The 27,894-nt window shown below is 44.7% G+C and overlaps 1 protein-coding gene across 2 annotated transcripts in view; it reads right to left on the bottom strand.

The window, feature by feature from the left end:
- The window catches only part of PPIL6 (peptidylprolyl isomerase like 6), a 94,840-nt gene that overhangs the window by 48,254 nt on the left and 18,692 nt on the right, over positions 1–27,894 (bottom strand). For both annotated transcript variants that reach the window (XM_077289572.1, XM_077289571.1), the window contains exons 2-3: positions 16,678–16,773; positions 10,027–10,215 (exon numbers count right to left, since the gene is read on the bottom strand). In XM_077289572.1, coding sequence (XP_077145687.1) covers positions 10,027–10,215; positions 16,678–16,773 — 285 coding nt within the window. The remainder of the gene's footprint in view (positions 1–10,026; positions 10,216–16,677; positions 16,774–27,894) is intronic.

Below are 27,894 nucleotides of genomic sequence, written 5' to 3'. Positions count from 1 at the left end.
TTGTCCCCCGTGGCCAAGGTGCCCCCTTGTGGCCGGCCCATGATTACCACTGAGACCACAGTGGTCACCCCAACAGGCACAATTGTGAAAACCACGACTTGCCGCATTATGACCTCCACCGCTGTCGTGGCCACGCCGGCACCTCCTCAGGTGACCAGCGTGTCTACTGCCCAAGGACTGAAGACTGGGTACGCAGACCCCAGATGGGACAACAGACCCCCTTATGCAGTACCGGGCAGCTCGCAATACCCAAAGGGGTTGCCTCCGCCGGTGCTGCCTCCTGAGTGGTTTGAGTAAGCAAGAATGCTTTAATAATTGTAAATAGCTCTTCTGACTGTTTGTTTCCTGCTATGTTGCTGCTAAACCCGTCCAGGGTTAACTCTTAAAGGGATCCCTTTGTTGACCCGGGATCCCTATTGTTTCTGTTGTTTGGTTTTGTTTTTCTACCTTTTCGTTCCATTATCAAGAACTGCTGGGATCATGAACAGTGCATGATACGAACTGCTTGTAAATAGTTTGCACCTTCTTAAAGGTGCTCCCTACTGGTTTTACTTAAAGAAAGACTCTTTGCGAAGATACCGCACCGGAGCCTTTGCTGAGTACGGACTGGTAGCTTGAGAAGATGTGCTACCTCATAGAGACTTGATCCCCTCTTAAAGGGGATGTTCACGTATTGCGCTGATGAACCGTATTGCCTTAAGACAGTTGGGTGGCAATAATGTCTTGAAAAGAGAAAGTAATAATGCTGATATGTAAGAGTTAAATGTAACTAACTAGTTAATTGTAAGAAAGGTTCAATAATGTTGAAAGAAAAATGAGGACAGAAAGTGAACCCGTATGGGGTTAATCAGTGAGTCCTCTTAGGAGTCATGTAGGGATGGCTCAGTGATTTCAAACTGAAAGTAAATGTTATGTTCTATACTGTGTATAGTAGTGGAAGGACAGTAGGCCCGGGCTGAAAAGGGCGGTCCTGTAAAGAAAGGAGAGGCAGTAGGTCTGGAGCATCTCGGACAGGCGGTCCTGCAGATTTAAAGAAGGAGTATGAAGTTAATTGCCTTATAATGTGTTATAAGAAGGTCTTTAGTGGATTTAGAGTGTACATCCTTAAAGGCAATGTTGAATTAATGTTAAAAATGTTGGCACTGAAGGAGTTCAACTGACCAGGTATCACATACACCAATACATTTCACAGTCGGGCCTCCAGGGGGAGCTAAGGGTGCTATTTATTAGGCCACTCCTCACCACTGTGGGTAAAACTGGGGGTCAGGCAGGAAGTTAGAGAGAAAGCTGACTGGGTTGGAACCAGGCAACACCTTGTGGCAGAGGGTGTTGTGAGGGAAGATTCGGTAGGGTCCCTGTCAGGTTTGGGACCCTGACAGAGGCCTGGCTACAAGAAAGAACGTCACAGGACCGTGCCTGCTCAGCATAGCGGCGGTGCCCTAAGAAAGGAACAGAAGCGAGATATATTGTGCTGAGTGAGAAACGAGATCAAAGCAAGAGGAGAAATACCAGTAGGAGTCGTGCTGTGAGACCGAGGCAACATCCTACTGAGGCGCACAACCGGCGGCCGGAACGCCGAGGAAGTATTTATATATCTAGCTCCAAGCAATACTTCAAACCAACGGCAGGACAGTCAGTCTCAGGCGGGCTGTCTCACATACATCACCTATGAAGACATGGGGGGCGCACTAGGAGAGGGGCGACTCTAGGGTCCCGGAAGAGCTCCGAGCTTACTCGTCATATGGGTGCCGTCCTAACCAGAACATCAGGGAGGGACGGAGGAGAAGAACATCATCCGAACGAGTTGTGAGGGAACATCAGAAACAGACACAACAGTTGTGGGGTACTATCCCGTAAGCACAGCAGGGGAGGACCACAACACATAGCGCTAGCAGGAAGGCACAGATTTCCACCTGCAAAGAGAACTCTGGAGGTGCCATTGGGCCGGCCGGACTTGCGTAGCCTGGTGAACCGTATTCCGGACTGAGGACCCAGAGATCTTCAGTAAAGAGGTAAAGAGACTGTAACCTGGTGTCCTCGTTATTTACTGCACCGCACCACCACCACCATCTACATCTATCAGATACTGTGCGCCCTTCGGCAGGGTCACGGACCGGGGCCTCGCCACCGTGACAACCCCAGAGCAGAGACTCAGAGGCCCGGTACCGGGTACCCCTCGGCCCTGCGGCAGTGGGGGCGCTACATATATACCATATATACTCGAGTTTAAGCCGACCCGAGTATAAGCCGAGACCCCTAATTTTGCCACAAAAAACTAGGAAAACTTAATGACTCAAGTATAAGCCTAGGGTGGAAAATGCAGCAGCTACCGGTAAATGTCAAAAATACAAATAGATACCAATAAAAGTAAAATTAATTGAGACATCAGTAGGTTAAGTGTTTTGGAATATCCATATTGAATCAGGAGCCCCATATAATGCTCCATAAAGTTTATGACGGGCCCCATAAGATGCTCCATACAAAATACGCCCTATATAATGCTCCATACAGTTTATGATGGGCTCCATAAGATGCTCCATATTAAAATATGTCCCATATAATGCTGCACAAATGCTGATTATGGCCCCATAAGATGCTCTATACAGTCATTTGCCCCGTATAATGCTCCACAAACGTTGCTTATGGCCCCATAAGATGCTCCATACAGTCATTTGCACCGTATAATGCTCCACAAACGTTGCTTATGGCCCCATAAGATGCTCCATACAGTCATTTGCCCCATATGCTGTTGCTGCGATAAAAATAAATAAATCACATACTCACCTCTCATGCCCCCGGCACTTGCTATAATCACCTGCTCCTCGTTCCACCGCCGACCGCCGCTGTGTCTTCTCCGTCCTCTGCACTGACGATCAGGCAGAGGGCGGCGCACACTAATCGCGTCACCGCGCCCTCTGAGCTGAGCGTCAGTGCAGAGGACGGGGAAGACGCGGGGGCTGGCGGTGGAACGAGGAGCAGGTGAATATCGCGCACTGCGTTATACTCACCTGCTTCTGGCGCAGTCCCTGGTTCCCCCGGCACCGCAGCTTCTTCCTGTAATGAGCGGTCACATGGTACCGCTCATTACAGTAATGAATATGTGGCTCCACCCCTATGGGAGTGGGAGTGGGGTCCATATTCATTACTGTAATGAGCGGTACCATGTGACCGCTCACTACAGGAAGAAGCTGTCGGCACCAGGCCCGGATTAAGGGGGGGGGGGACCCACCAAGCGGGGGCCTCCCGCCAATATAGGGATAAATATCTCAAAACATGTAAGAGACATGTCTCTTTGCTGTGAACCGTTTCTAATGATAATAAACATTTAACAAGAGAAACTATTGAAATTATAGGGACCTGGCTACGGTCCTACATCTCAGTGGCTGGTGCAGAGCGGCAGAATCATGGCACCTGACCTGCGTCAGCATCCACTGACCTGGCTAGCCTAGCCAGACTTCTTTAGTCCCCTCCCTGTACCTAATGCTTAGCTTATGGCATGCGGCAGCCTTCTTCGATCCCAACAAGCTTCTATGTGCTACCTATTCAGCTATATGATCGCTCCCTCGGATTATATCAGATGAGAGTTTGTTCAGCTACCTTCGAGGAAAGAGGCGGAGCCACGATGTCGGCATGAGAAGAGGTTTCTCCACTGCGGAGCACGGCAGGGCTTCACTCTGGATCTTCAGTCATTCAAGATCCAGAGGTGAAGTGGTTCAGTCTTCAGTGTTGCGGTGGGTGAGTATGATCTCTGTCTGTCTGTGTATCTTTCTTGCAGCTCCTGTCCTACACAGTACCATACTGTATATACAGGTCCACACTATATCCTGCATTACAGTGTGTCTGTGCATACTGTATGTACAGTGCCTTGCAAAAGTATTCGGCCCCCTGGAACTTTTAAACCTTTTCTCACATATCATGCTTCAAACATAAAGATACCAAATGTAAATTTTTGGTGAAGAATAAACAAGTGGAACACAATTGTGAAGTTGAACGAAATTTATTGGTTATTTTACATTTTTGTGGAAATTCAAAAACTGAAAAGTGGGGTGTGCAATATTATTCGGCCCCTTTACCTTCAGTGCAGCAAACTCACTCCAGAAGTTCATTGGGGATCTCTGAATGATCCAATGTTGTCCTAAATGCCTAATGATGATAAATATAATCCACCTGTGTGTCATCAAGTCTCCATATAAATGCACCTGCTCTGTGATAATCTCAAGGTTCTGTATGAAGCACAGAGAGTATCATGAAGACCAAGGAACACAACAGGCAGGTCCGTGATACTGTTGTGGAGAAGTTTAAAAACAGATTTGGATACAAAATGATTTCCAAAACTTTAAACATCCCAAGGAGCACTGTGCAAGTGATCATATTGAAATGGAAGGAGTATCCTACCACTGCAAATCTACCAAGACCCAACCGTCCCTCTAAACTTTCATCTCAAACAAGGAGAAGACTGATCAGAGATGCAGCCAAGAGGCCCATGAGCACTCTGGATGAACTGCAGAGATCTACAGCTGAGGTGGGACAGTCTGTCCATAGAACAACAATCAGTTGTACAGTGCACAAATCTGGCCTTTATAGAAGAGTGGCAAGAAGAAAGCCATTTCTCAAAGATATCCATAAAAAGTGTCATTTAAAGTTTGCAACAAGCCACCTGGGAGACACACCAAACATGTGGAAGAAGGTGCTCTGGTCAGATGAAACCAAAATCGAACTTTTTGGCAACAATGCCAAACGATATGTTTGGCGTAAAGGCAACACAGCTCATCATTCTGAACACACCATCCCCACTGTCAAACATGGTGGTGGCAACATCATGGTTTGGGCCTGCTTTTCTTCAGCAGGGACAGGGAAGATGGTTAAAATTGATGGGAAGATGGATGGAGCCAAATACAGGATAATTCTTGAAGAAAACCTGTTGGAGTCTGCATAAGACCTGAGACTGGGACGGAGATTTGTCTTCCAACAAGACAATGATCCCAAACATAAAGCAAAATCTACAATGGAATGGTTCAAAAATAAACGTATCCAGGTGTTAGAATGGCCAAGTCAAAGTCCAGACCTCAATCCAATCGAGAATCTGTGGAAAGAGCTGAAAACTGCTGTTCACAAACGATCTCCATCAAACCTCACTGAGCTCGAGCTGTTTGCCAAGGAAGAATGGGCAAGAATTTCAGTCTCTCGATGTACAAAACTGATAGAAACAGACCCCAAGCGACTTGCAGCTGTAATCGCAGCAAAAGGTGGCACAACAAAGTATTAAGCTAAAGGACCCGAATAATAATTTGATGGTAACAAGCTGCAGTTGTAAGTGTTCCTTCTCAAAATTCAAATTAGTTGAAAACCGATTAAGGACATCCATGAAGCAGGAACGACTTGTAAATTTGGCTATCATGAGCATCGAGTCAGATCTACTGCGTGAATTGGACTTTAGTGACATCATTAGTGATTTTGCAGCACGAAAATCAAGGAAAGTGCCTGAATTGTAAAAAAAATGAATGATTTTACCTGAAAATGTTTTTTGTAAATAAACTTGCGTTCATTTCATTTTGTGCTTTTGCATTACATATTGCCACACCTTGAAAAATGGGCCTCCCTCCAAAATGGGCCCCGGGCCACCCACCTCTAAAATCCAGCCCTGGCCGGCGCCGGGGGAACCAGGGACCGCGCCAGGAGCAGGTGAGTATTATTACACAGCTGGTGTTCCCCCTCCCCTGCCGACCCCTGGGCATGACTCGAGTATAAGTCGAGAGGTGCAATTTCATCCTAAAAAAAATGGGCTAAAATTATCGGCTTATACTCGAGTATATACGGTAATTGCCTTGTAATGTTTTCATTTCTTGTTCTGTCCAGATGTCACCGTATCCCAGAATTCCAAGAGGAGGAAGTTCACCGACCGCCATATTGGGACACCCAAGTGATGAGTGTCTCAATATGGAAACTGCTGCTGGTACCAACCTATTGGCAGTACCACTAACGGAACACCGTTACACCACACACACTCTATACGCCGTATGCACCACACTCACACAGCGTATTGCTCGGTACCACCAACGGAACACCGTCGCGAACACACCGCTGCCGGGATCAGCCAAATGATTCATTGACTGCCGCCATCTTTGTACAGGAGGAGCGCATGCGCAGTTTTAATGTGACCACCGCTATCTGTCTGCACAAAGATGGTGGTCTGATTTACTGCGCCTGCGCGGATTACGCGCAGGTGCAGTGAATCATTCGGCTGATCCCGGCGGCAGATGCGCGACGTGTCTACAGGCAGAGGAAGCTGGTCACATTAAAGGGGTTTTCCCATGAACGAAAGTTCATTTTAAAAATTGACTGAGTCCGACCATGTACGGAGCATACCACATCTCCTGGGCAGGGAAGGAAGCAAAAGACAACACTGACATTACAGCAGGGGATCACAGTTGATTCATTTTGTGAGGTAAAATTTCACTGACCGTTTTTAAAAAATATTTTGCTTCACAAAATGTATCTTCTGCGATCTCCTGCTGTAATGTCAGTATTGTCTTTTGCTTCCTCCCCTGCCCAGGAGCTGTGGTATGTTCGGTACACGGTCAGACAGACAATTTTTAAAATGAACTTTTGTTCATGGGAAAACCCTTTAAAAAGTAAATATCAACACCAACATGGCTCCTCCTAAAAAGTACACCAATGACAATGAAAGAAAAGCTGCAAAGGCACAACGTCGAAGACAACAAAAGGCAAATGAGACAAGAGCAACAGCATCGTTGGGACAAAAACAATGCATATAAGCGTAGGCGTCAAGCACACGAGTCCCCTGATGCAAAAGTCATTACATTATCACAGGATGCCATTAGGCAACAACAGCGCCGCATGCCTGCCCCCATCGTGAGATTACCACCCTCCTGATGCGATAGCATCGGGCCTCCATCTAGTGTATAAATATATGTGGTCAGTACAGCGGACTGGTACATGACTTCCACAGACTGTACTGAGGACTAGGGGGCACTCATTACAGGTGGAAGAAAGGTGATTCCAGCAGCTAAACAGGAAAGGCTTCTTTACAGTTATAGAAGTCAGACTGTGGAATACCCTTACCACAAGAGGTAGTAATGGCAGACACTATAACAGGTTTTAAAAAAAGGGCTGGTTGATTTCCTCAGTACACATGACATTGTGGGTTAGGCTACTTTCACACTAGCGTAGTTTGCAATACGTCATTCAGGAGAAAAAACGCATCCTGCAAAGTTGTCTGCAGGATGCGTTTTTTGCGTTAGACTAACATTACCGACGCATTGCGACGTATTGCCACACATCGCAACCGTCGTGCGACGGTTGCGTTGTGCTTTGGTGGACCGCCGCCACAAAAAAAGTTACATGTAACCTCTATGGTTACTGATGCCGGTTTGCTGTGAGCGCCACCCTGTGGTCGGCGCTCATAGCATGCCTGTAATTAAGCCATAGCTCCCAACCGTCCCTCATTGTGCGGGACTGTCCTGGTTTTGAGCCTTTGCCCCGCTGTCCAGCACGGGACACTGCTTCCCGCAGACAGCAGAAGCAGCCGACACGCCCCCTTGTGTTAAGCCATGCCCCGGGCCCTTACCCTTCCGTATGGCTGCCTGCTTTCTGCGCACAGGACCTGTGATGAGGTCACAGGAGGGGAGGAGTCAGGGGTCACATGATCGGGACCTCCGTGGATTGCAGGACTTGGCTGTGCTGGTTGCCAACTTGCCACATGGTGCTGCAGGATGAGGTAAGTAATGCCTTGTGTGGGGTCAGGAGGTGTACAGTGTGGATGTAGCAGAGCCGTGCGTGTGCGAGGTGTATGGAGCAGAGCAGTGTGTGCGCAAGGTGTATGGAGCAGAGCCGTGTGTATGAGGTGTATGGAGCGGAGCTGTGTGTGTATGAGGTGTATGGAGCAGAGCTAAATGTGTACGAGGTGTACGGAGCAGAGCCGCGTGTATACTAGGTGTATGGAGCGGAGCGCATGTGTACGGAGCAGAGCCGTGTGTGCAAAGTGTATGGAGCGCAGCCACGTGTGTAGGAGTAGCTATGTGTGGCCATTATATGGTACGAAGTATCATGTGCGGCCAATATACAGTATGGAGCATCATGTGCGGTCATTATACAGTATGGAGCATCATGTGTGGCCATTACACAGTATGGAGCACCATGTGCGGTCATTATACAGTATGGAGCATCATGTGTGGTCATTATACAGAATGGAGCATCATGTGGGGCCATTATACAGTATGGAGCATCATGTGGGGCCATTATACAGTATGGAGCATCATGTGTGGTCATTATACAGTATGGAGCACCATGTGCGGTCATTGTACAGTATTGAGCATCATGTGCAGCCAATATACAGTATGGAGCATCATGTGCAGTCATTATACAGTATGGAGCATCATGTGCAGTCATTATACAGTATGGAGCATCATGTGCAGTCATTATACAGTATGGAGCATCATGTGCAGTCATTATACAGTATGGAGCATCATGTGCAGCCAATATACAGTATGGAGCATCATGTGCAGTCATTATACAGTATGGAGCATCATGTGCAGTCATTATACAGTATGGAGCATCATGTGCAGTCATTATACAGTATGGAGCATGTGCAGTCATTATACAGTATGGAGCATCATGTGCAGCCAATATACAGTATGGAGCATCATGTGCAGTCATTATACAGTATGGATCATGTGCAGTCATTATACAGTATGGAGCATCATGTGTGGTCATTATACAGAATGGAGCATCATGTGGGGCCATTATACAGTATGGAGCATCATGTGGGGTCATTATACAGTATGGAGCATCATGTGTGGTCATTATACAGTATGGAGCATCATGTGTGGTCATCATACAGTATGGAGCATCATGTGTGGCCATTATACAGTATGGAGCACTGTTATTGTATATGAAACAGTGATCAGCAGTGCTAAATGGGTGTGGTTGGGACATGGATATGGGTGTGACTAATTATGAATGGGTGTGGTCAGAGGCGTGGCCTAAAACTTTAGCCTTCTTTCCCATCTTCAAAAGTTGGGAGGTATGATTAAGCTATATAGGAGTGATCTGATGATCGCTGCTATGTAGCTGAGCCAATCCAGTTGTGCCAGCTTCTAGCCTCCCATGGAGACTATTGAAGCATGGCAAAAGAAAAAAAAAAAAAAAAAAGTTTAAGAAAATATTAAATAGATAAAAAAAATATAAACGTTTAAATCACCCCCCTTTCGCCCCATTCAAAATAAAACAATGAAAATAAAATCAAATATACACATATTTGGTATCACCGCGTTCAGAATAGCCCGATCAATAAAAAAAAAAAGGATTAACCTGATCGCTAAACGGCGTAGCAAGAAAAAAAAATTTGAAACGACAAAATTACATTTTTTTGGGTTGCTGCGACATTGCATTAAAATTCAATAACGGGCGATCGAAAGAACGTATCTGCACCAAAATGGTATCACTAAAAACGCCAGCTCGGCACGCAAAAAATAAGCCCTCAACCGACCCCAGATCACTAAAAATAGAGACTCTACGGGTATCAGAAAATGGCGCAATTTTATTTTATTTCACCACTTAGGTAGAAAAGAACCTAGACATGTTTGGTGTCTATGAACTCGTACTGACCTGGAGAATCATAATGGCAGGTTAGTTTTATACATTTAGTGAACCTAGCAAAAAAGCCAAACAAAAAACACGCATGGGATTGCACTTTTTGTTTGCAATTTCACCGCACTTGGAATTTTTTTTCCCCATTTTCTAGTACACGTCATGGTAAAACCAATGATGTCGTTCAAAAGTACAACTCGTCCCGCAAAAAATAAGCCCTCACATGGCCAAATTGACAGAAAAATAAAAAAGTTATGGCTCTGGGAAGGAGGGGAGTCAAAAACGAACACGGAAAAACGGAAAATCCCAATGTCATGAAGGGGTTAAGCACCAGCAGTCATGCAAGTCTGGAATATGCATTTATTATATTGTACATCTGTACATTAAACTGGTGAATATTGATATAAATCTACTAACCTTAGTATTTCTCATGTACTTGGTGTAAAAGTCCTCGGCCAGAGCCTTGTACAGTGCCAAGGGTCTGTAGTCCTTGTAACCCCATGTGTCATTAGCCCACATTTTGAGGGCTTTTTCATCTCCTATGAACTGTCCATTAACAAAGCACATGACATCAGATGAAAATCCCCAAACTTCGCCTTTAATTTCCTGTGTTGCATAGGAAAATATAATGGTTCTAATGCATTAATGCAATAACAGAATAAAATAATTCTAATTACATTTACATTCTAATAATTTTTTTTTTTTTTAACAAACTGTACTGTAGAGAGAGGCAGGAAGGAATTGCAACCAGTGGTTTAACTTGAAGCTTGTGGCTCCAAAGCAAAATTTCGAACTGGGCTCAAACTATCAAAAGGTGTTTATCCTTTTCACTGCTGAGCCTGTTTTCACCTTCCTGACCAGTCCAATTTTGACAATTCTGATCAGTTTCACTCTGTGGTAATAACTCTGGAACGCTTCAACAAAACCCAGTGATTCTGAAATTGTTTTTCCGTCAGACATTGTACTGTATGTTAGTGGTAAGTTTAGGTCGATATTCTTCCGTTTATTTGTGAAAATATCGCAATTTTGCAAAAAAATTTAAAAATTTGCAATTTTCAAACTTAATTTTTATGCCCTTAAATCAGATATTTATATTGCACAGAATAGTTCATAAATAACATTTAAAGAGAACCGGTCAGCAGTTTTGGCAGATATAAGATACGGCCATCACCTTTCAAGGCTTAGGCCGGCGTCACACTCAGCGTATGAAAATACGGTCCGTATTTTACGGCCGTAATACGCAGAAATGTTCCCAAAATAGTGATCCGTATGTCATCCGTAGGCAGGGTGTGTCAGCGTATTTTGCGCATGTTCTCCTCCGTATGTAATCCGTATGGCATCCGTACTGCGATATTTTCTCGCAGGCTTGCAAAGCCGACATCTAATGGATTTATGTGCTCAAATGTTCGTTAAAACACACACACACACATATATATATATACATATATATATATATATATATATATATATATATATATATATATATATATATATATATATATACTGTACTTATATTTAATTCAGCGCGAGATATGTGAAAAGCCGGTAATTCAATTGCCGGCTTTTCATTTCTCCTTCCCAAACCCGACAGGATATGAGACATGGTTTACATACAGTAAACCATCTCATATCCCTTTTTCTTTGCATATTCCACACTACTAATGTTAGTAGTGTGTATGTGCAAAATTAGGGCGCTGTAGCTTGTAAAATAAAGGGTTAAATGGCGGAAAAAATTGGCGTGGGCTCCCGCGCAATTTTCTCCGCTAGAGTGGTAAAGCCAGTGACTGAGGGCAGATATTAATAGCCTAGGAGGGTCCATGGTTATTGGCCCCCCTGGCTACAAACATCTGCCCCCAGCCACCCCAGAAAAGGCACATCTGGAAGATCTGCCTATTCTGGCACTTGGCCACTCTCTTCCCACTCCAGTGTAGCGGTGGGATATGGGGTAATGAAGGGTTAATGTCACCTTGCTATTGTTAGGTGACATTAAGCCCGATTAATAATGGAGAGGTGTCAATTATGACACCTATCCATTATTAATCCAATAATACGAAATGGTTAATAAAACACACACACACACACACACACACACACACACACATTTTTTACAAGTATTTTAATGAAATAAAGACACAGGTTGTTGTAATATTTTATTATACTGGTAATCCACCTGATGACACTCGTTCTGTAACAAAGGAAAAATAAAAAAAACAACAATATCTCATACCTTCCGACGCTCAGGTCAAGTCCCACGAAGTAAATCCATCTGAAGGGGTTAAATCATTTTACAGCCAGGAGCTGTGCTAAAGCAGTGGTCGTGCCTGTAAAACCCCCGGGAATGAATGGATTGCAGGGGAATGACCTGTAGTTACCTTGAGTTGCGGTGATGCGCCCCCTGCTGTATGTCCTCATGAACTGGAGCCTGGTAAAAGTTCCCACGCTCGAGTTCATATGAGGACATCCAGCAGAGGGCGCATCACCGCAACTCAAGGTAACTACAGGTCACCCCGCTTTCCATTCATTCCCCGGGGGTTTTACAGGCACGAGCACTTCTTTAGCACAGCTCCTGGCTGTAAAATGATTTGACCCCTTCAGATGGATTTACGTCGTGGGAATTGTCCTGAGCGTCGGAAGGTATGAGATATTGTTGTTTTTTTATTTTTCCTTTGTTACAGAACGAGGGTCATCAGGTGGATTACCAGTATAATAAAATATTCCAACAACCTGTGTCTTTATTTCATTAAAATACTTTTAAATAATGCGTGTGTGTTTTATTAACCATTTCGTACTATTGGATTAATAATGGATAGGTGTCATAATTGACGCCTCTCCATTATTAATCTGGCTTAATATCACCTTACAATAGCAAGGTGACATTAACCCTTCATTACCCCATATCCCACCGGTACAAGGGAGTGGGAAGAGAGTGGCCAAGTGCCAGAATAGGCGCATCTTCCAGATGTGCCTTTTCTGGGGTGGCTGGGGGCAGATGTTTGTAGTGAAAGATTGCTCTTACTGAGTGTATTGGGGGACACTCGCTTGGCACGGGATTCAAGCACACGGGCACGGTTTTTTTTTTTTAAACAAAGCAGTCCATACGGTTTATTAAGCCTCATAAACCGGGTTATGCACAGTTCATTATGTACATCTCATGAAACACAACAGGCACCAACTGGTGATATAAACTTGCAGCTTTAACTTACACTTCATTTACGGCTTTAACTCACGGACACTAAACATGCTGGACCTCTCACTTCGCCCAGTTACCATGGGTGTCCGTACGCCGTACAGTTCACCAACGTCCCAAGTCACATACAGCACATATGACACTGGGTCGCAGTCTCTAATCACGCCGAACCTCACTCCGTTCAGTCACCGTGGGAGACCACACAGTTCATAGAACTTCACAAGCACTAACAGTCTGTATAGTACCTGACGGGAGCTCCTGCTCCACCTGCTGACTCCTTGTCAGTCCACTCCTCCGGGTAAGCTGCCTCACAGGGATCCCCAACTTGCCTGGCTGGCATACGTTAGTCAGTCCAGACCCACCGAAGGACTGTAGCTTCCCCACACAGTAGCTGTCACTGGCTCTGCAGATCCCGGTCCTCACCTCGTGCTATTCAGGGATCCGGTCCTTCTCCCAGGACCTCCCAACACCCAGGTTACACAGGATCACACAGGTGGCCAGTCCGGGTACTATTCAGGACGTTCATCCCCAGCTGGGACCGTCCAATACCCAGGTCACTAATAGCAAAGTCCCACCAGGTGCTCTTCAGGATTCCTACTCCCAGGAAATCCAACACACTGGTATGTGCTCTTCAGGATTCCTACTCCCAGGAAATCTAACACATACTTCCAGGACCTTCACCACTCAGGTCCAAACACTGGAACCATAGAGAGACATATGACCCACACCCTGGTCACATTATATACCCTTAACCACTCCCCTGGATGGGAGTGTGGATGTGTGGCTAGTTTGTCCCGCCCATCTCACACAACTAGCCTAGTAAGTCTCCCATACTAACTATACACACACACTACACAAACTCGAGGGACTACAGGTCCCAGAACAACCACATTACATCAGACTTACTACGCAGACTCCCTCTGCGACACATATCGGCCATTCACAACACTGCCAGACACTGTTTCACCACCATTATAACAACAAATATGCCTCCATGCATATCCCAAAGAACACACACAGCGCCCCCTAGCTGCCACAGGGGTCACTGCATCACAGTAGCCAGGGGGGGCCAATAACCATGGACCCTCTCTAGGCTATTAATATCTACCCTCAGTCACTGGCTTTACCACTCTGGCTGAGAAAATTGCGCGGGAGCCCACGCCAATTTTTTCCGTGATTTAACCTTTTACCTTAGCTTTAAAAGAGCGCCCAAATTTTCCACTTACACACTACTAACATTAGTAGTGTGGAATATGCAAAAAAAAAGGGATATGAGATGGTTTACTGTATGTAAACCATGTCTCATATCATGTCGGGTTTGTGAAGGAGAAATGAAAAGCCGGCAATTCAATTACCGTATTTTCTCTATAACACCGCTGCGTATTTCTCGCAAGTCACACTGCTGGTCCGTGTGTAATCCGTATTTTTCTCGCCCCCATAGACTTTCATTGGCGATTTTTTTTTGCGCAATACGGTGACAAAAGCAGCATGCTGCGATTTTGTACGGCCGTAGAAGACCGTATAATACGGATCCGTAAAATACGGCTGATAGGAGCTGGGCCATAGAGAATCATTGGGCCGTGTGTTATGCGTATTTTACGGGTGTATTTTCTGCGCTCATACGTCAGTAAAACTCGCCAGTGTGACGCCGGCCTTATATAGAGCATTCTATAATGCTGTATATATGCCCCCAACCCAACCTGGAAGAACTGAAAAATAAGTTTTAATATATTCACCTGCGTGGCTGTCCGGTCCAATGGGTGTCACTCGTCTTGGTCCGGCGCCTCCCATTTTCTTACGATCACTGTCCTCCTGCTTGCTACTTGTGGATGACCTGGCCCTGCATCATCCACACAGGCTTCATGGCATCGTGCTCCTGTTCAGACATTTCTCTGCCCTGTTGGGGGCAAAGTACTACAGTGCACAGGTGGTGGAAAAGGTCAAAGAGCCCCGGCACCTGCGCACTGCAGTACACTGCTCTACCCTCAACAAGGCAGATAAGTACGCCTGCGCAGGAGCGTGATGCCATTAAGCCTGTGTGGATGATGCAGGTCAGGTCATCCACAAGAAGCAAGCATTAGGGCGGCGATCATAAGAAGATTGGAGGCACCGGACCAAGACCAGCGACACCCATCCGACTGGACCGCACCGCAGGTGAATATAATAAAACTTATGTTTCAGTTCTTTCAGGTCGGGTTAGGGGCTTATATACAGCATTATAGAATTCTGTATATAAGCCCTGAAAGGTGATGGTTTTATCTTATATCGGCCAAAACTGCTGACGTTCCCTTTAAACACATGTCTACTTTATATGAGTATCATTTTTTAAACTACCCAAAAGTGAAACTACTTTAAAAACTACACCCCTCAAAGTAATTAAAATCATATTCAAGAAGTTTATTAACCCTTCAGATGCTTCATATGAATTAAAGCAATGTGGAACAAAAAATTAAAATCTTACTTTTTCCCACAAAAATCTTCCTTTAGCTCCAATTTTTTTTATTTTCACAAGGGTAACAGAAGAAAATGGACAGTGGAAACCCCCCCCACAAGTGATCCCATTTTGGAAACTACACCCCTCAAGGAATTTATTTAGAGATGTGGAGAGCACCTTGAACCCACAGGTGCCTCACAGAATTTTATAACGTTGAGCCGTGAAAATGAAAAAAATAATTTTTTCTCGCAAAAATGTTGCTTCAGCCTCATATTTTTCCTTTTCAGGCCGGCGTCACACTGGCGTTTTAAACGGCCGAGTGCAATGCGATAAAAAATCGCATTGCACTCGGACCAATGTTCAGCTATGGGGCAGCTCCCATCAGCCGACTTTTTGTCGGACGTTTTCCTCGGTCCGAGACAATCGCAGCATGCTGCGATTGTCTCGGACCGAGGAAAACTCTCGGCTCACTCGCACCCATATAAGCCTATGGGTGCGAGTGAGACAGCGCACATCACTCGGATATCATCCGAGCGATGTGTGTTATAAGCGGACCCCAGCGATGGAGGAGATGGTGAAATTCATTTCTCCGCCTCCTCCGCAGCTGTGCTCCGATCCTCCCTGTGCGAGAGATTCGGAGCACAGACGCATGACACTCGGCTCCTGCTCTGCTGCGAGCAGGAGCCTAGTGTCATTAGCATATCGCATCCGATGCTCTCGGATCAGATGCAATACGCCAGTGTGATGCCGGCCTTACAAGGGTAACAGAAAAAAATTGACAGTAAAATTTGTTGCGCAATTTCTCCTGACTACGCCAATACCCCATATGTGGTCAAAATCTACTTTTGAGGCACAGGGCAAAGCTCAGGAGGGAAGAAGTATTTTTTTTACTTAGTCCCTCAATTCTGATTGCTGGTATAATGTGTTGCAATGCATTATGCATGTCAGTATTACACTGACAGAAGCCTCTTGGATCATGCTCCTGGCAAGGTTTAACACGCCACCGTAGCACCGTAGCAGACAGATCAAGAGGTCGACCTCTGCTTGCCATGACGACAATTGGATCTTAGTGAAGACGCTGCGGGGGCGCTGATCGGAAGGGAAAGGGAGTCCCCTCCTTCTCCCAGCCTCCTAAATGTTCTAATCGATATTGAACGTGCATTTAGGGGGTTAAATAGCCGAGAGTGGTGCAGGCACTGCTCCTGGTTATAACAGCTGGAGCTCGGCTATCATGTAAGTCAAGCTCCAGGTAACGATTGCGCTGGCACAGTTCCTGTGCCACGCACGTTCACAATGACATATCTATATGTCCTGGTTTCACTCTGATCTCTATTAGTAGTGACAGTCTTTTCATATGGGCCCAAAGAACTTTTTTGGTCCCCGTAGGCTTAGGTCTCAGGTGCAACGTCAACCCTTCCGCCCACTATAGTTGCACCCCGGACTATACCTTTCTCTTCGTGCATAAATACTCGTGCCATGCACACTGTAGAAGTGGCTTTACGACTGGATTTTCAAAATGAGCATCAAATGAATGTTTCAGCACCTAGAAATAAAAATAATTAGCAACAACGAATCAAAGCCGCTGATAATTTAACTGCACATCTCCAGATTATATTCACTATTTACTTTGTTCACTTGGCACCTTGTGGAAAACACACAAACAGCACAGGTCAGTCCCCACAATCAACTCAGGAACGGGCCCATGTAACTAAACCACGAAAGACAACTTGAACAAAAGGTGCAAATTATTTGCTGAATTTGACACAAATCACAAAGTCACTAATTTTTTCCAGAGTATTCACACCAAAAAGACTGTTGCAAATAAAATGATAAATCATGCCCGTTCTGCACAAAAAAAGGAATAAAGACAGTTTTTCATTCAATATGTAAATCAAAATCGCCCATTTTGTCCCAGCTCTGACATGCAGAGGTGTGATGAGGTTATCACACTGCTGCTGATGACAGGCTGCAGAGGTGCCGAAAATACAACGGGCACCGGTAAGGACTCCAGGGGCCAATATGGAGCAATGGGGAACAACATGGAAAAACCAATATACTTGAGGTAATATAGAAGGAACTATCATAAAAACCTCATAAACACTGTTAAAAAGTTACAACTTTATTGAAAAAAGAAAAAGGACAAACAACATAAACTCTCATACACCATGCATAATAGTGCACTCTAGGTTAACTCTAACAATTGTCCCTGATCACTTCCCTACCTGACTGCGGAGGTTGGCACCCTGGATGAATATACGAAAATGGCACCCTCGCTCAACGAAGACTGCCCCTAATTTCCTATGTGGCCCTAGGGACAAGTGACCAATACATTCTAAGACCAAAGGGAACCCTTGCAACCTAATTTGATGCTAAAGGGACAGTAAAGAACATGTAGTTATATAAGAGGTAAATAGAGGCGAACCCTTTTAAATTGAAGGGTAATAAGATAGACAATAATGACATAGATGTTGTCACCCCTCTGGGCTGATACCTGCGCTGTGCCCTGCCTGACAACGGAGGTTGGCACCCTACTGGTCAGTGGACATGGTGACCCCGCTCTACGACGGCTGTCCCTAGAAAGCCCTTGATCAAATATAAAGTACTTTCAGACAACCCTTCAATGAAATGTGAGGCTTGACAAATAATAAAAAGCATGGGGACAAACTAATTTGTAGTCACACTGAACCCTCCAGTAGGATATCAGATGAAATCAAAATTGAAACATAAACCTCCAGCAGGATATCAGATATAAACAAGTTCAAATGGTGAAAGCCAACAACTCTGCACTCAGGCTAGATCCTCCAATAGGATATCAGACAAACAATTGGTAGGTACCCAGCCCTGGTCCATCAATCGGATATCAGATTAAAAAAAGCAGAAAGATCACAAATGTATAAAACACTTATGTCCTGCTATGTAGGCTTAAACAGAGGGGGATACTCATCGTTCAGATGTCACATAACCTCAAGGCGTTTCACCACACAGCTCATATGGAGGCTGGATAAATGGATAATGCATTGTGCTTATACAAGCTAAAATGGACCTATATATACCATTTCAACCCCATCTTTAATTAGGGTCAGATAATGTCAACACCAGGGGTATCAATAGGCTAGATCCCATAGTAGCAAATTGTCTCTATTATCCACAAAGTCCCAATGGAGTGCATATTCTCTGAGGCTCCACCAATATGGCCCCCTGGTACATCTCTATCTGCTTATTTCCGCTCGTTAATATGTCGCCATAATGGGATAAGTTCAGACCCACCTGCAAGGCGCGTATATATCTAGGGAGAGACCAAACTATAGTTTAATATTGGAGCAAAAATTCACTTGTGTACCTTACATAGACAAAAAAACCCAGCAGATTTCTTCTGGGAATAATGATCATGTGACCGGAAGTGTCGTTGTATCGTCTATGCTACGTGTGCGCCGGAATGCCATGTGCTCCACCGCTTGGAACGCACAGAGCTTCCGGAAGCCAGTGGGTCTCCTCCAGGGGTTACGATCATGTGACCGGAGATATCGTCCTCACTGCACGTACACCGGAATCCAATGCGCTCCACTATTTGGAACGAAAGGAACTTCCAGAAGACCCTTTTGATATAATAACCTCACGCATGCATCAAATGAATTATTGATAATGCAAACATATACAATTACAGGTACCATACAAGATAAGATGCCCATAAACATTGATTGATAAAATAATGGGCTGAATGTGATTAGCACGCAAAAAAATGAAAATAAGTCGTGATAATGAAATAAGTAAATAAATAAAGGTAAATGGATAGTAATGATATTTACATCAATATGTAATCCCCCATAATAATGGGGCGGGGTCTTAGAGCAGGGCTGCCGCATCATAGATCTTCAGGCCTTGTTTAGTCAGGTCGTTAAAATGAAACAGGCATAAGAAATCTGTTCATTGAGCCCTGATGGGTCCACCGAGTTCATACGAAAAATCCATTCACACTCCCTCTGGAGCCGACGACTATCAAAGTTTCCACCTCTTAGCTTTGGTTTAACCACCTCCAACACACAAAATGAAAACTCATTGAGGTTGCCCTGATGTTGCTAATTCATGTGCCTTGCCAGGGGGGTGTCACATTTGTGTCTGGTATCCCCATTGTGCTCACCCACCCTCCTCCTAAATTTTCTCAGTTTAACCTATGTAATCCCTAGGACATGTACACATGGCCAAGTAGATCACGCCCGTGCTTTTGCAATTAGAGAAATCGTGTTGATAGAATATTTTGCCATTGGCGGAACTGCGGAAAGATTTGCGCGGGTTCAACCATCTGCAGTTCACGCAATTCCCACACTTAAAGAAGCCACAAATTTTTCGATCCAGCCATGTACCAGACGCGATTGGTCTTCTAAAGAAACTGTATACCAAGTTATCCTTAATGGACAGCCCCTTCCTATAAGTGACCAATGGAGAGTGGCCTAAAACATCTTTCAAATCAGGGTCCGCGGTCAAAATACCTCAGTGTCGCTGTAGGATCCCCATAATCCACTTGTTTTGACAGTCATTGGTTCCATTAATCCTGGTAATACCTGAGTCTGACCTGCCGGGTTTTGTACAGGTATGTAGTAATCTGTTTCTGTCTGATGAACAAGCATGGTTAAAAGCCGATTTAATTACATGTGCAGGATAACCCTTCTCAAAAAAAACAGTACCCATGTTTAGGGATTGTTTCTGGAAGACATCCATGTCCAAGCAGTTCCTCCTTAGCCTCAAAAATTGCCCCTTACGATTGCCTTGTTTAAGGGGCAATGGGTGGTGACTATCCCATCTTAATAAACTGTTAGTACTAGTTGGTTTACGATAAATTTGGGAACTTAAACCACTATCCTTGTTTTTATGGATAGACACATCCAGAAAGGACAAGGTGTCAGTACCTTTTTCTGAGGTCAATCTGAGGTTAATGGTGTTCATATTCAATTCATCAATAAATGTCACAAACTCATCTCTGTGCTTTTTTGAATCTGATATCCGATTGATGGACCAGGGCTGGGTACCTACCAATTGTTTGTCTGATATAATATTGGAGGATCTAGCCTAAGTGCAGAGTTGTGGGCTTTAACCATTCGAACTTGTTCATATCTGATATCCTGCTGGGAGGTTTATGTTTCAATTTTGATTTCATCTGATATCCTACTGGAGGATTCAGAGTGACTATAAATCAGTGTGTCCCCCGCACTTTCTGTCTTTGTCAAGCCTCACATTTCATTGAGGGGTTGTCTGAAAGTACTTTATATTTGATCAAGGGCTTTCTAGGGACAGCCGTCGTGGAGCGGGGGCACCATGTCTGCTGACCAGTAGGGTGCCAACCTCCGCTGTCAGGCAGTGACAATATCTATGCCATTATTGTCTATCTTTCTTACTACCCTGCAATTTAAAGGGGTTCACCTCTATTTACCCCTCTATTTACCTCTTATATACCCGCCTGTTCTTTACTGTCCCTTTTGCATCAAACTACGTTGCAAGGGTCCCCTTTGGACTTAGAATGTATTGGACACTTGTCCCTAGGGCCACATAGGAAATTAGGGTCAGTCTTCGTTAAGCAGGGGCGCCATTCTCGTATATTCATCTACGGTGCCAACCTCCGCAGACAGGTAGGGTACTGATCAGGGACAATTGTTATGGTGAACCTAGAGTGCACTATTTTGCATGGTGTATGAGAGCTTATGTTGTTTGTCCTTTTTCTTTTTCAATAAAGTTGTAACTTTTTAACAGTGTTTATGAGGTTTTTATGATAGTTCCTTGGAACATTATAGGGCAATGAGGAACATTATTGAGCAATGAGGACACTATGGAGGCCATTATGGGGGACATTTCAAGGCAATGGGGAACACTGTGGAGCCCATTATGGGGAACATTATAAGACAATGAGTAACATTATGAGGCAATGAGGGACATCATTGAGCAATGTGGGACACTATGGAGGCCATTATAGGGGACAATATGAGGCAATGGGGAACCTTATGGAGCAATAGCGGATACTATGGGGCCATTATGAAGCAATTTGACAATGGGGACATTATGGGGCAATGGGTAACATTATGGAGCAATGGAGTACACTACGGGGCCATTATGGAGCATGGGGAACATTATGGGGCAGTGGTGGACATTGAGAGGCAATGAGGGACACCATGGGGGCCATTATGGAGCAATGGGGAATATTTTTGAGCATTGTTGGACATTGAGGGGCAATGGGGGACATTATAGGGCAATTTGGGGGGTTGTGAATGGGGTCATAGCATAGTGTACGGTGGGAGACTTTATGCACGAGGCAGTGTGGGGGAGTTATAATGGAAAGGTGCAATTTGGGGCTACATTATAGAGAGTGGTAGTATGGAGGGATAGTATGGAAAACATCAGTGTTAGGGGGTATTTTGTACAGAAAGCACAGTAAGGGGCAATTATTTATTCAGGAGTGCAACATGGGAGATACAGTCATATGAAAAAGTTTGGGCACCCCTATTAATCTTAAGCTTAATGTTTTATAAAAATGGTTTATTTTGCAACAGCTATTTCAGTTTCATATATCTAATAACTGTTGGACACAGTAATGTTTCTGCCTTGAAATGAGGTTTATTGTACTAACAGAAAATGTGCAATGTGCATTCAAACAAAATTTGACAGGTGCATAAGTATGGGCACCCTTATCATTTTCTTGTTTTAAATATTCCTACCTACTTTTTACTGACTTGCTAAAGCACTTTTTTTGGTTTTGTAACCTCATTGAGTTTTGAACTTCATAGCCAGGTGTATGCAATCATGAGAAAAGCTACTTAAAGTGGCCACTTGCAAGTTGTTCTCCTGTTTGAATCTCCTCTGAAGAGTGGCATCATGGGCTCCTCAAAACAACTGTCAAATGATCTGAAAACAAAGATTATTCAACATAGTTGTTCAGGGGAAGGATACAAAAAGCTGTCTCAGAGATTTAACCTGTCAATTTCCACTGTGAGGAACATAGTAAGGAAATGGAAGAACACAGGTACAGTTCTTGTTAAGGCCAGAAGTGGCAGGCCAAGAAAAACATCAAAAAGGCAGAGAAGAAGAATGGTGAGATCAGTCAAGGACAATCCTCAGACCATCTCCAGAGAGCTGCAGCATCAACTTGCTGCAGATGGTGTCACTGTGCATCGGTTAACTATACAATGCACTGTGTTTTTTTGCCGCCATGCATAACGCCTTTTGTATTACCAAACAACTCAATCTTGGTTTCATGAGTCCACAGGACCTTCTTCCAAAAAGAAATTGGCTTCTCCAAATGTGCTTTTGCATACCTCAGCCGACTCTGTTTGTGGCGTGCTTGCAGAAACGGCTTCTTTCGCATCACTCTCCCATACAGCTTCTCCTTGTGCAAAGTGCGTTGTATAGTTGACCGATGCACAGTGACACCATCTGCAGCAAGTTGATGCTGCAGATCTCTGGAGGTGGCCTGAGGATTGTCCTTGACCTTGACTGATCTCACCATTCTTCTTCTCTGCGCAATACTTACCGGGGCTCATTGGGATCAGAGGGGACTGGATCTCTTCCCTTCCCACTGTCAAGAGGCTCCATCGCTGATACCTCAATGGGCGGGAGTCCCTCAGCATGTCGGTGGAGCAGGGGAGCTCCCGACGTTGCCACTTCCTTCTCCGGAGGGTTCTCGGCTCCACGCTGCCGCCGGCCACTTACTTCCGGTCGCATGGTGAACATGCGTTCCACCGGGGAACGTGTTTCCGGCCGGATGCCATTTGAGAATGCACAGTTCCGGTTAAGGGGGACACTTCCGATCGGGATGGCGCAGCGTGGGTTCCAATCATGAATACATGAGAGAGCTATGGAGGTAATCTGGAGGCCATCTGGACAAGGTAAGACCCTTTAAAAAGGGTATTCACAAGACGGGTGATGTGCACAGTCTGACCCATGGAGGTTAAACCATCTCGCTCAGAAGCACCAGCCGAGCAGTCCTTGGCCAGCGTAAGTGCTCCCATAGCGCCTGCTTTGTCTCATGTTAGTAGTCACTTAGTTAAATGGGAAATGTTCCTTTTGTGTGTTAGGATAAAGGAACCCCCTTAAGATCCAGCTCTTTTTCCCGAAAAAGGATGCGGAGATGCCCGACATGCAACACTAAATTAGCGAACTCATACACAAAACAATTATGTCCGGAGTGTGTTGCAATACTCCTAATAGAGGAACAGGCGTCCTTCCTGATGGATATGCCGGCGATTATCAGGGAAGAAGTCCAGAGCACCGTTGCTAATCTCGTGCCGCCACAGCCAGATCTGAGCACCTCCCATCACAAGAGAGCCCGATGGGAGATGGAGGAATCCTCAAAGGAAGCGTACCCTTACTCATGCTACTCAGAGGAAGATTCTGAAGCCGAGGAAGAAGATTTTTCCCAGAGGCCATCCAAGGAGAGGAAAAAGTATTTTTTCTCATCCGAAAATACAGACGACCTATTGAAAGCGGTGAGAGCAACCATGAAGATTGAAGAAACAGAGGTCCCTCGCACGGTTCAGGACGAGATGTTCGGCAGTCTCAGAACACAAAGAAATAGTGTTCCCAGTCAACCAGCATATTAGAGCCATGATCCTGGAAGATTGGGAAGATACGGAGAAGCGCCTGGTTATCCCTCGTGACTTTAAAGCCCGTTTTCCTTTTGATCTTTCAGAAATCAAAGAATGGGAGAAAATCCCTAAGGTGGACATTCCTATCGCCAGAGTGGCAAAAAAGACTGCTATACCATTTGAGGACTCTTCCTGCCTGCGGGACGCCATGGACAGGAAGGCTGAGGGTCTGTTGAGAAGAACCTGGGAGTCCACGGTGACGATTATTAACACCAACATAGCAGCCACCTCGGTAGCTAGGTCCATATGCGTCTGGATTGATGAACTGTCCACCCAGATAAAATCTAACTCCCCTAGAGAGGTTCTAGCAGAATCTATCCCCATGTTAAAAATGGCGACACAGGTTATGGCGGACGCTTCAGCAGAGTCTGTAAGATTTGCGGCTAGAAGTAATGTACTATTTAACTCGGCGTGGCTGGCCATATGGTTTAAAACATGGTCAGGGGATAGCCAATCCAAAAGCAATCTCTGCTCCATCCCTTTCTCAGGAACACGTCTTCGGTCCTGTACTGGATGACATTTTAGAGAGGGCCGCTGATGACAAAAGGGGGTTTCCGAAGGAAAAAAATATAAAATGTTGTTCTTTCATAGGCCCCGTCAGCCCTCTAGGCAGGACTATAAGGGAAGGGGAAAAACAGGCAGGGGGAGTTATCCCAAGGGAGGTAAGGGTAGAGTCACCCAATCGTCCTCCGCCATACAGTACATAGAAGGTCTTGACACCAGGAAAGTAGGAGGGAGACTGCAGTTTTTTCAAACAGAGTGGGGGGGCCATAACCAGCAACAAATGGATCCTGCAAACCATAGGAGAAGGCTACAGGGTAGATTTCGCACATCTCCCTCCCCATCGGTTTTGCATCACCAAACCCCAATCCCTTTCCGCACAAAGCAAGCTCTGGACAGATGTCAGAAATCTCTTAGAATTGGGGTTGGTCGAGCCGGTACCTATTGTAGAAATAGATCAGGGCCACTACTCCTCCGTATTCTCCATAAAAAAGTATTTGGGCAAATATCGCACCATCATAAATCTAAAACCCCTGAATCAGTGCGTAAGATACAAAAGATTCCAAATGGAGACAATAAAATCTGCCAGCTAACTGACAGAGAGAGAACACCATGTGCACTTTAGATCTAAGAGATGCCCCTGGAAGAACATATCGAAACGTGCGTTGGGGTAGAAGACAGGTTTCTCCCAGTTTCCACCTTGGTAAGAAGTATTTTGGCACTTTAAACTGATCCCAATGTTTCCATGGGCTAGTGAAAGTTTATATGGTTATCTGCACTATAGCACTTCATAGCTTTTGTTTTTGGGTCATTTACTTGTTTACACCCAAAAAAAATAGTACTACAATAGGCTGGCAAAGGTTATATTTTTCATGCACTCAGTCACTTTAGTAGTCCTTTTTCTCCTGTGTGTAATGACTATCCATGCTTCCATTTGAGGCTTATTAGCACTTCAGCAGCATAACATGGGTATGGTTACCATATTTTAGACAAACAATTCAGAGGAGTCTTTTTAGGTTATTTGAGGATCTATTTGCAATAATTATTCATATGTACCATGTGTGGTTGCTCAGATAGAGCTGTTTTGACAAGAGGCATCTTTATTATTTTGTGAGATCAATTAGTGAGATTTTTGTTGAAATGTATATTTAAATAAAGTTTTCATGCGATCCAGTAAATGTATACTGAGACAATAAGTTAGAATTAGTGGTTAGATGTATGTGAAATATATAAACACAGTGTAACATTGCTGGACGGTTAATGACAGACATGAGAATGAACACTAGTAATTCATACATTGTTGCTTTTAATTTTGTAAACTAGTGTAATAACAAAGTGTACTACTGTTTATGGACATGGTAAATGTTTGCTCTTATGTATATTTTCAATAAACAAAGTAAAAAATAAATAAATAAAGTTTTCATCTTTATACATTCTTTGTCTGTCCAGTATGTTGGATGGTCTGGTTATATACACTGCTCAAAAAAATAAAGGGAACACTAAAATCCCACATCCTAGATATCACTGAATGAAATATTCCAGTTGTAAATCTTTATTCATTACATAGTGGAATGTGTTGAGAACAATAAAACCTAAAAATGATCAACGTAAATCACAACTAATATCCCACGGAGGTCTGAAGTTGGAATGATGCTGAAAATCAAAGTGTAAAATGAAGTTACAGGCTGATCCAACTTCAGTGGAAGTGCCTCAAGACAAGGAAATGATACTCAGTGTGTGTGGCCTCCACATGCCTGTATGACCTCCCTACAATGCCTGGGCATGCTCCTGATGAGGCGGCGGATGGACTCCTGAGGGATCTCCTCACAGACCTGGACTAAAGCATCTGCCAACTCCTGGACAGTCTGTGGTGCAACGTAACGTTGCTCGATGGTGCGAGACATGATGTCCCGGATGTGTTCAATCGGATTCAGGTCTGGGGAACGCACCAGTCCACAGCTTCAATGCCTTCATCTTGCAGGAACTGCTGCCACATTCCATGAGCTCAGTGTGAACCTGCTTTCATCTGTGAAGAGCACAGGGCACCAGTGATGAATTTGCCAATCCTGGTGTTCTGTGGCAAATGCCAAGCGCACTGCACAGTGTTAGTCTGTGAGCACAACCCCCCATCTGTGGACGTTGGGTACTCAGACCATCCTCATGGAGTTGATTTCTAACCGTTTGTGCAAACATATTTGTGGCCTGCTGGAGGTCATTTTGCAGGGCCCTAGCAGTGCTCCTCCTGTTCCTCCTTGCACAAAGGCTGAGGTAGCGGTCCTGCAGCTGAGTTGTTGCCCTCCTGCGGCCCCCTTCATGTCTCCTGGTGTACTGGCCTGTCTCCTGGTAGCGCCTCCAGCCTCTGGACACTACGCTGACAGACACAGCAAACATTCTTGCTACAGCTCGCATTGATGTGCCATCCTGGATGAGGTGCACTACCTGAGCCACTTGTGTGGGTTGTAGAGTCCGTCTCATGCTACCACGAGTGTGAAAGCACAACCAACATTCCAAAGTGACCAAAACATCAACCAGAAAGCATTGGTACTGAGATGTGGTCTGTGGTCCCCACCTGCAGAACCACTCCTTTATTGAGTGTGTCTTGATAATTGCCAATAATTTCCATCTGTTGTCTATTCCATTTGCACAACAGCATGTGAAATTGATTGTCAGTGTTGCTTCCTAAGTGGACAGTTTGATTTAGTTGGAGTTATATTCTGTTGTTAAGTGTTCCCTATATTTTTGTAAGCAGTGTATTACAGTGGGATGTGATGTTATGTTGATTTGAGCTGGACTAATATGTATATGTATTTGGTTCTAGTGTTGTATTAATGTACTGATGGTGGTTCTAGTGATGTATTCATGTAGGTACTCCTTAAAAAATGTTTGCGACCCTTGGAATTGGTTCAATCCGGCAATGTGGCCCTTGGACCAAAAAATGTAAGTTCTACAATTCACCAATACTCTAGTACCAATTCCTCTTAGTTTTCCAAACCATCTGCAGTCACTAAGCGTTTATTGAGGATCACCTTATAAAATGTGTGTGTTCCTCTGACGACAGCACAGATCCGTATCCCCCGATATTACAGGACAATCAGTGCACACCCATATTCTATCCTGATATCACATGACAATCAGAGCAGATCCGTATGCCCCCTGATAATACAGGACAATCGGATACCCCGATATTACAGGACAATCGGCGCAGATCCGTATCCCCCCCAATATTACAGGACAATCGGCGCAGATCCGTATCCCCCCGATATTACAGGATAATCGGTGCAGATCCGTATTCTATCCTGATATCACATGACAATCAGAGCAGATCCGTATGCCCCCTGATAATACAGGACAATCGGATACCCCGATATTACAGGACAATCGGCGCAGATCCGTATCCCCCCGATATTACAGGATAATCGGTGCAGATCCGTATTCTATCCTGATATCACATGACAATCAGAGCAGATCCGTATGCCCCCTGATAATACAGGACAATCGGATACCCCAATATTACAGGACAATCGGCGCAGATCCGT

This window comes from Ranitomeya variabilis, chromosome 2 (genome assembly GCF_051348905.1).
Source record: "Ranitomeya variabilis isolate aRanVar5 chromosome 2, aRanVar5.hap1, whole genome shotgun sequence".
Taxonomy (NCBI): Eukaryota; Metazoa; Chordata; class Amphibia; order Anura; family Dendrobatidae; genus Ranitomeya; species Ranitomeya variabilis.
The sequence above is the reverse complement of the archived record's forward strand: the minus strand, read 5'-3'. Positions and strand labels throughout refer to the sequence as shown.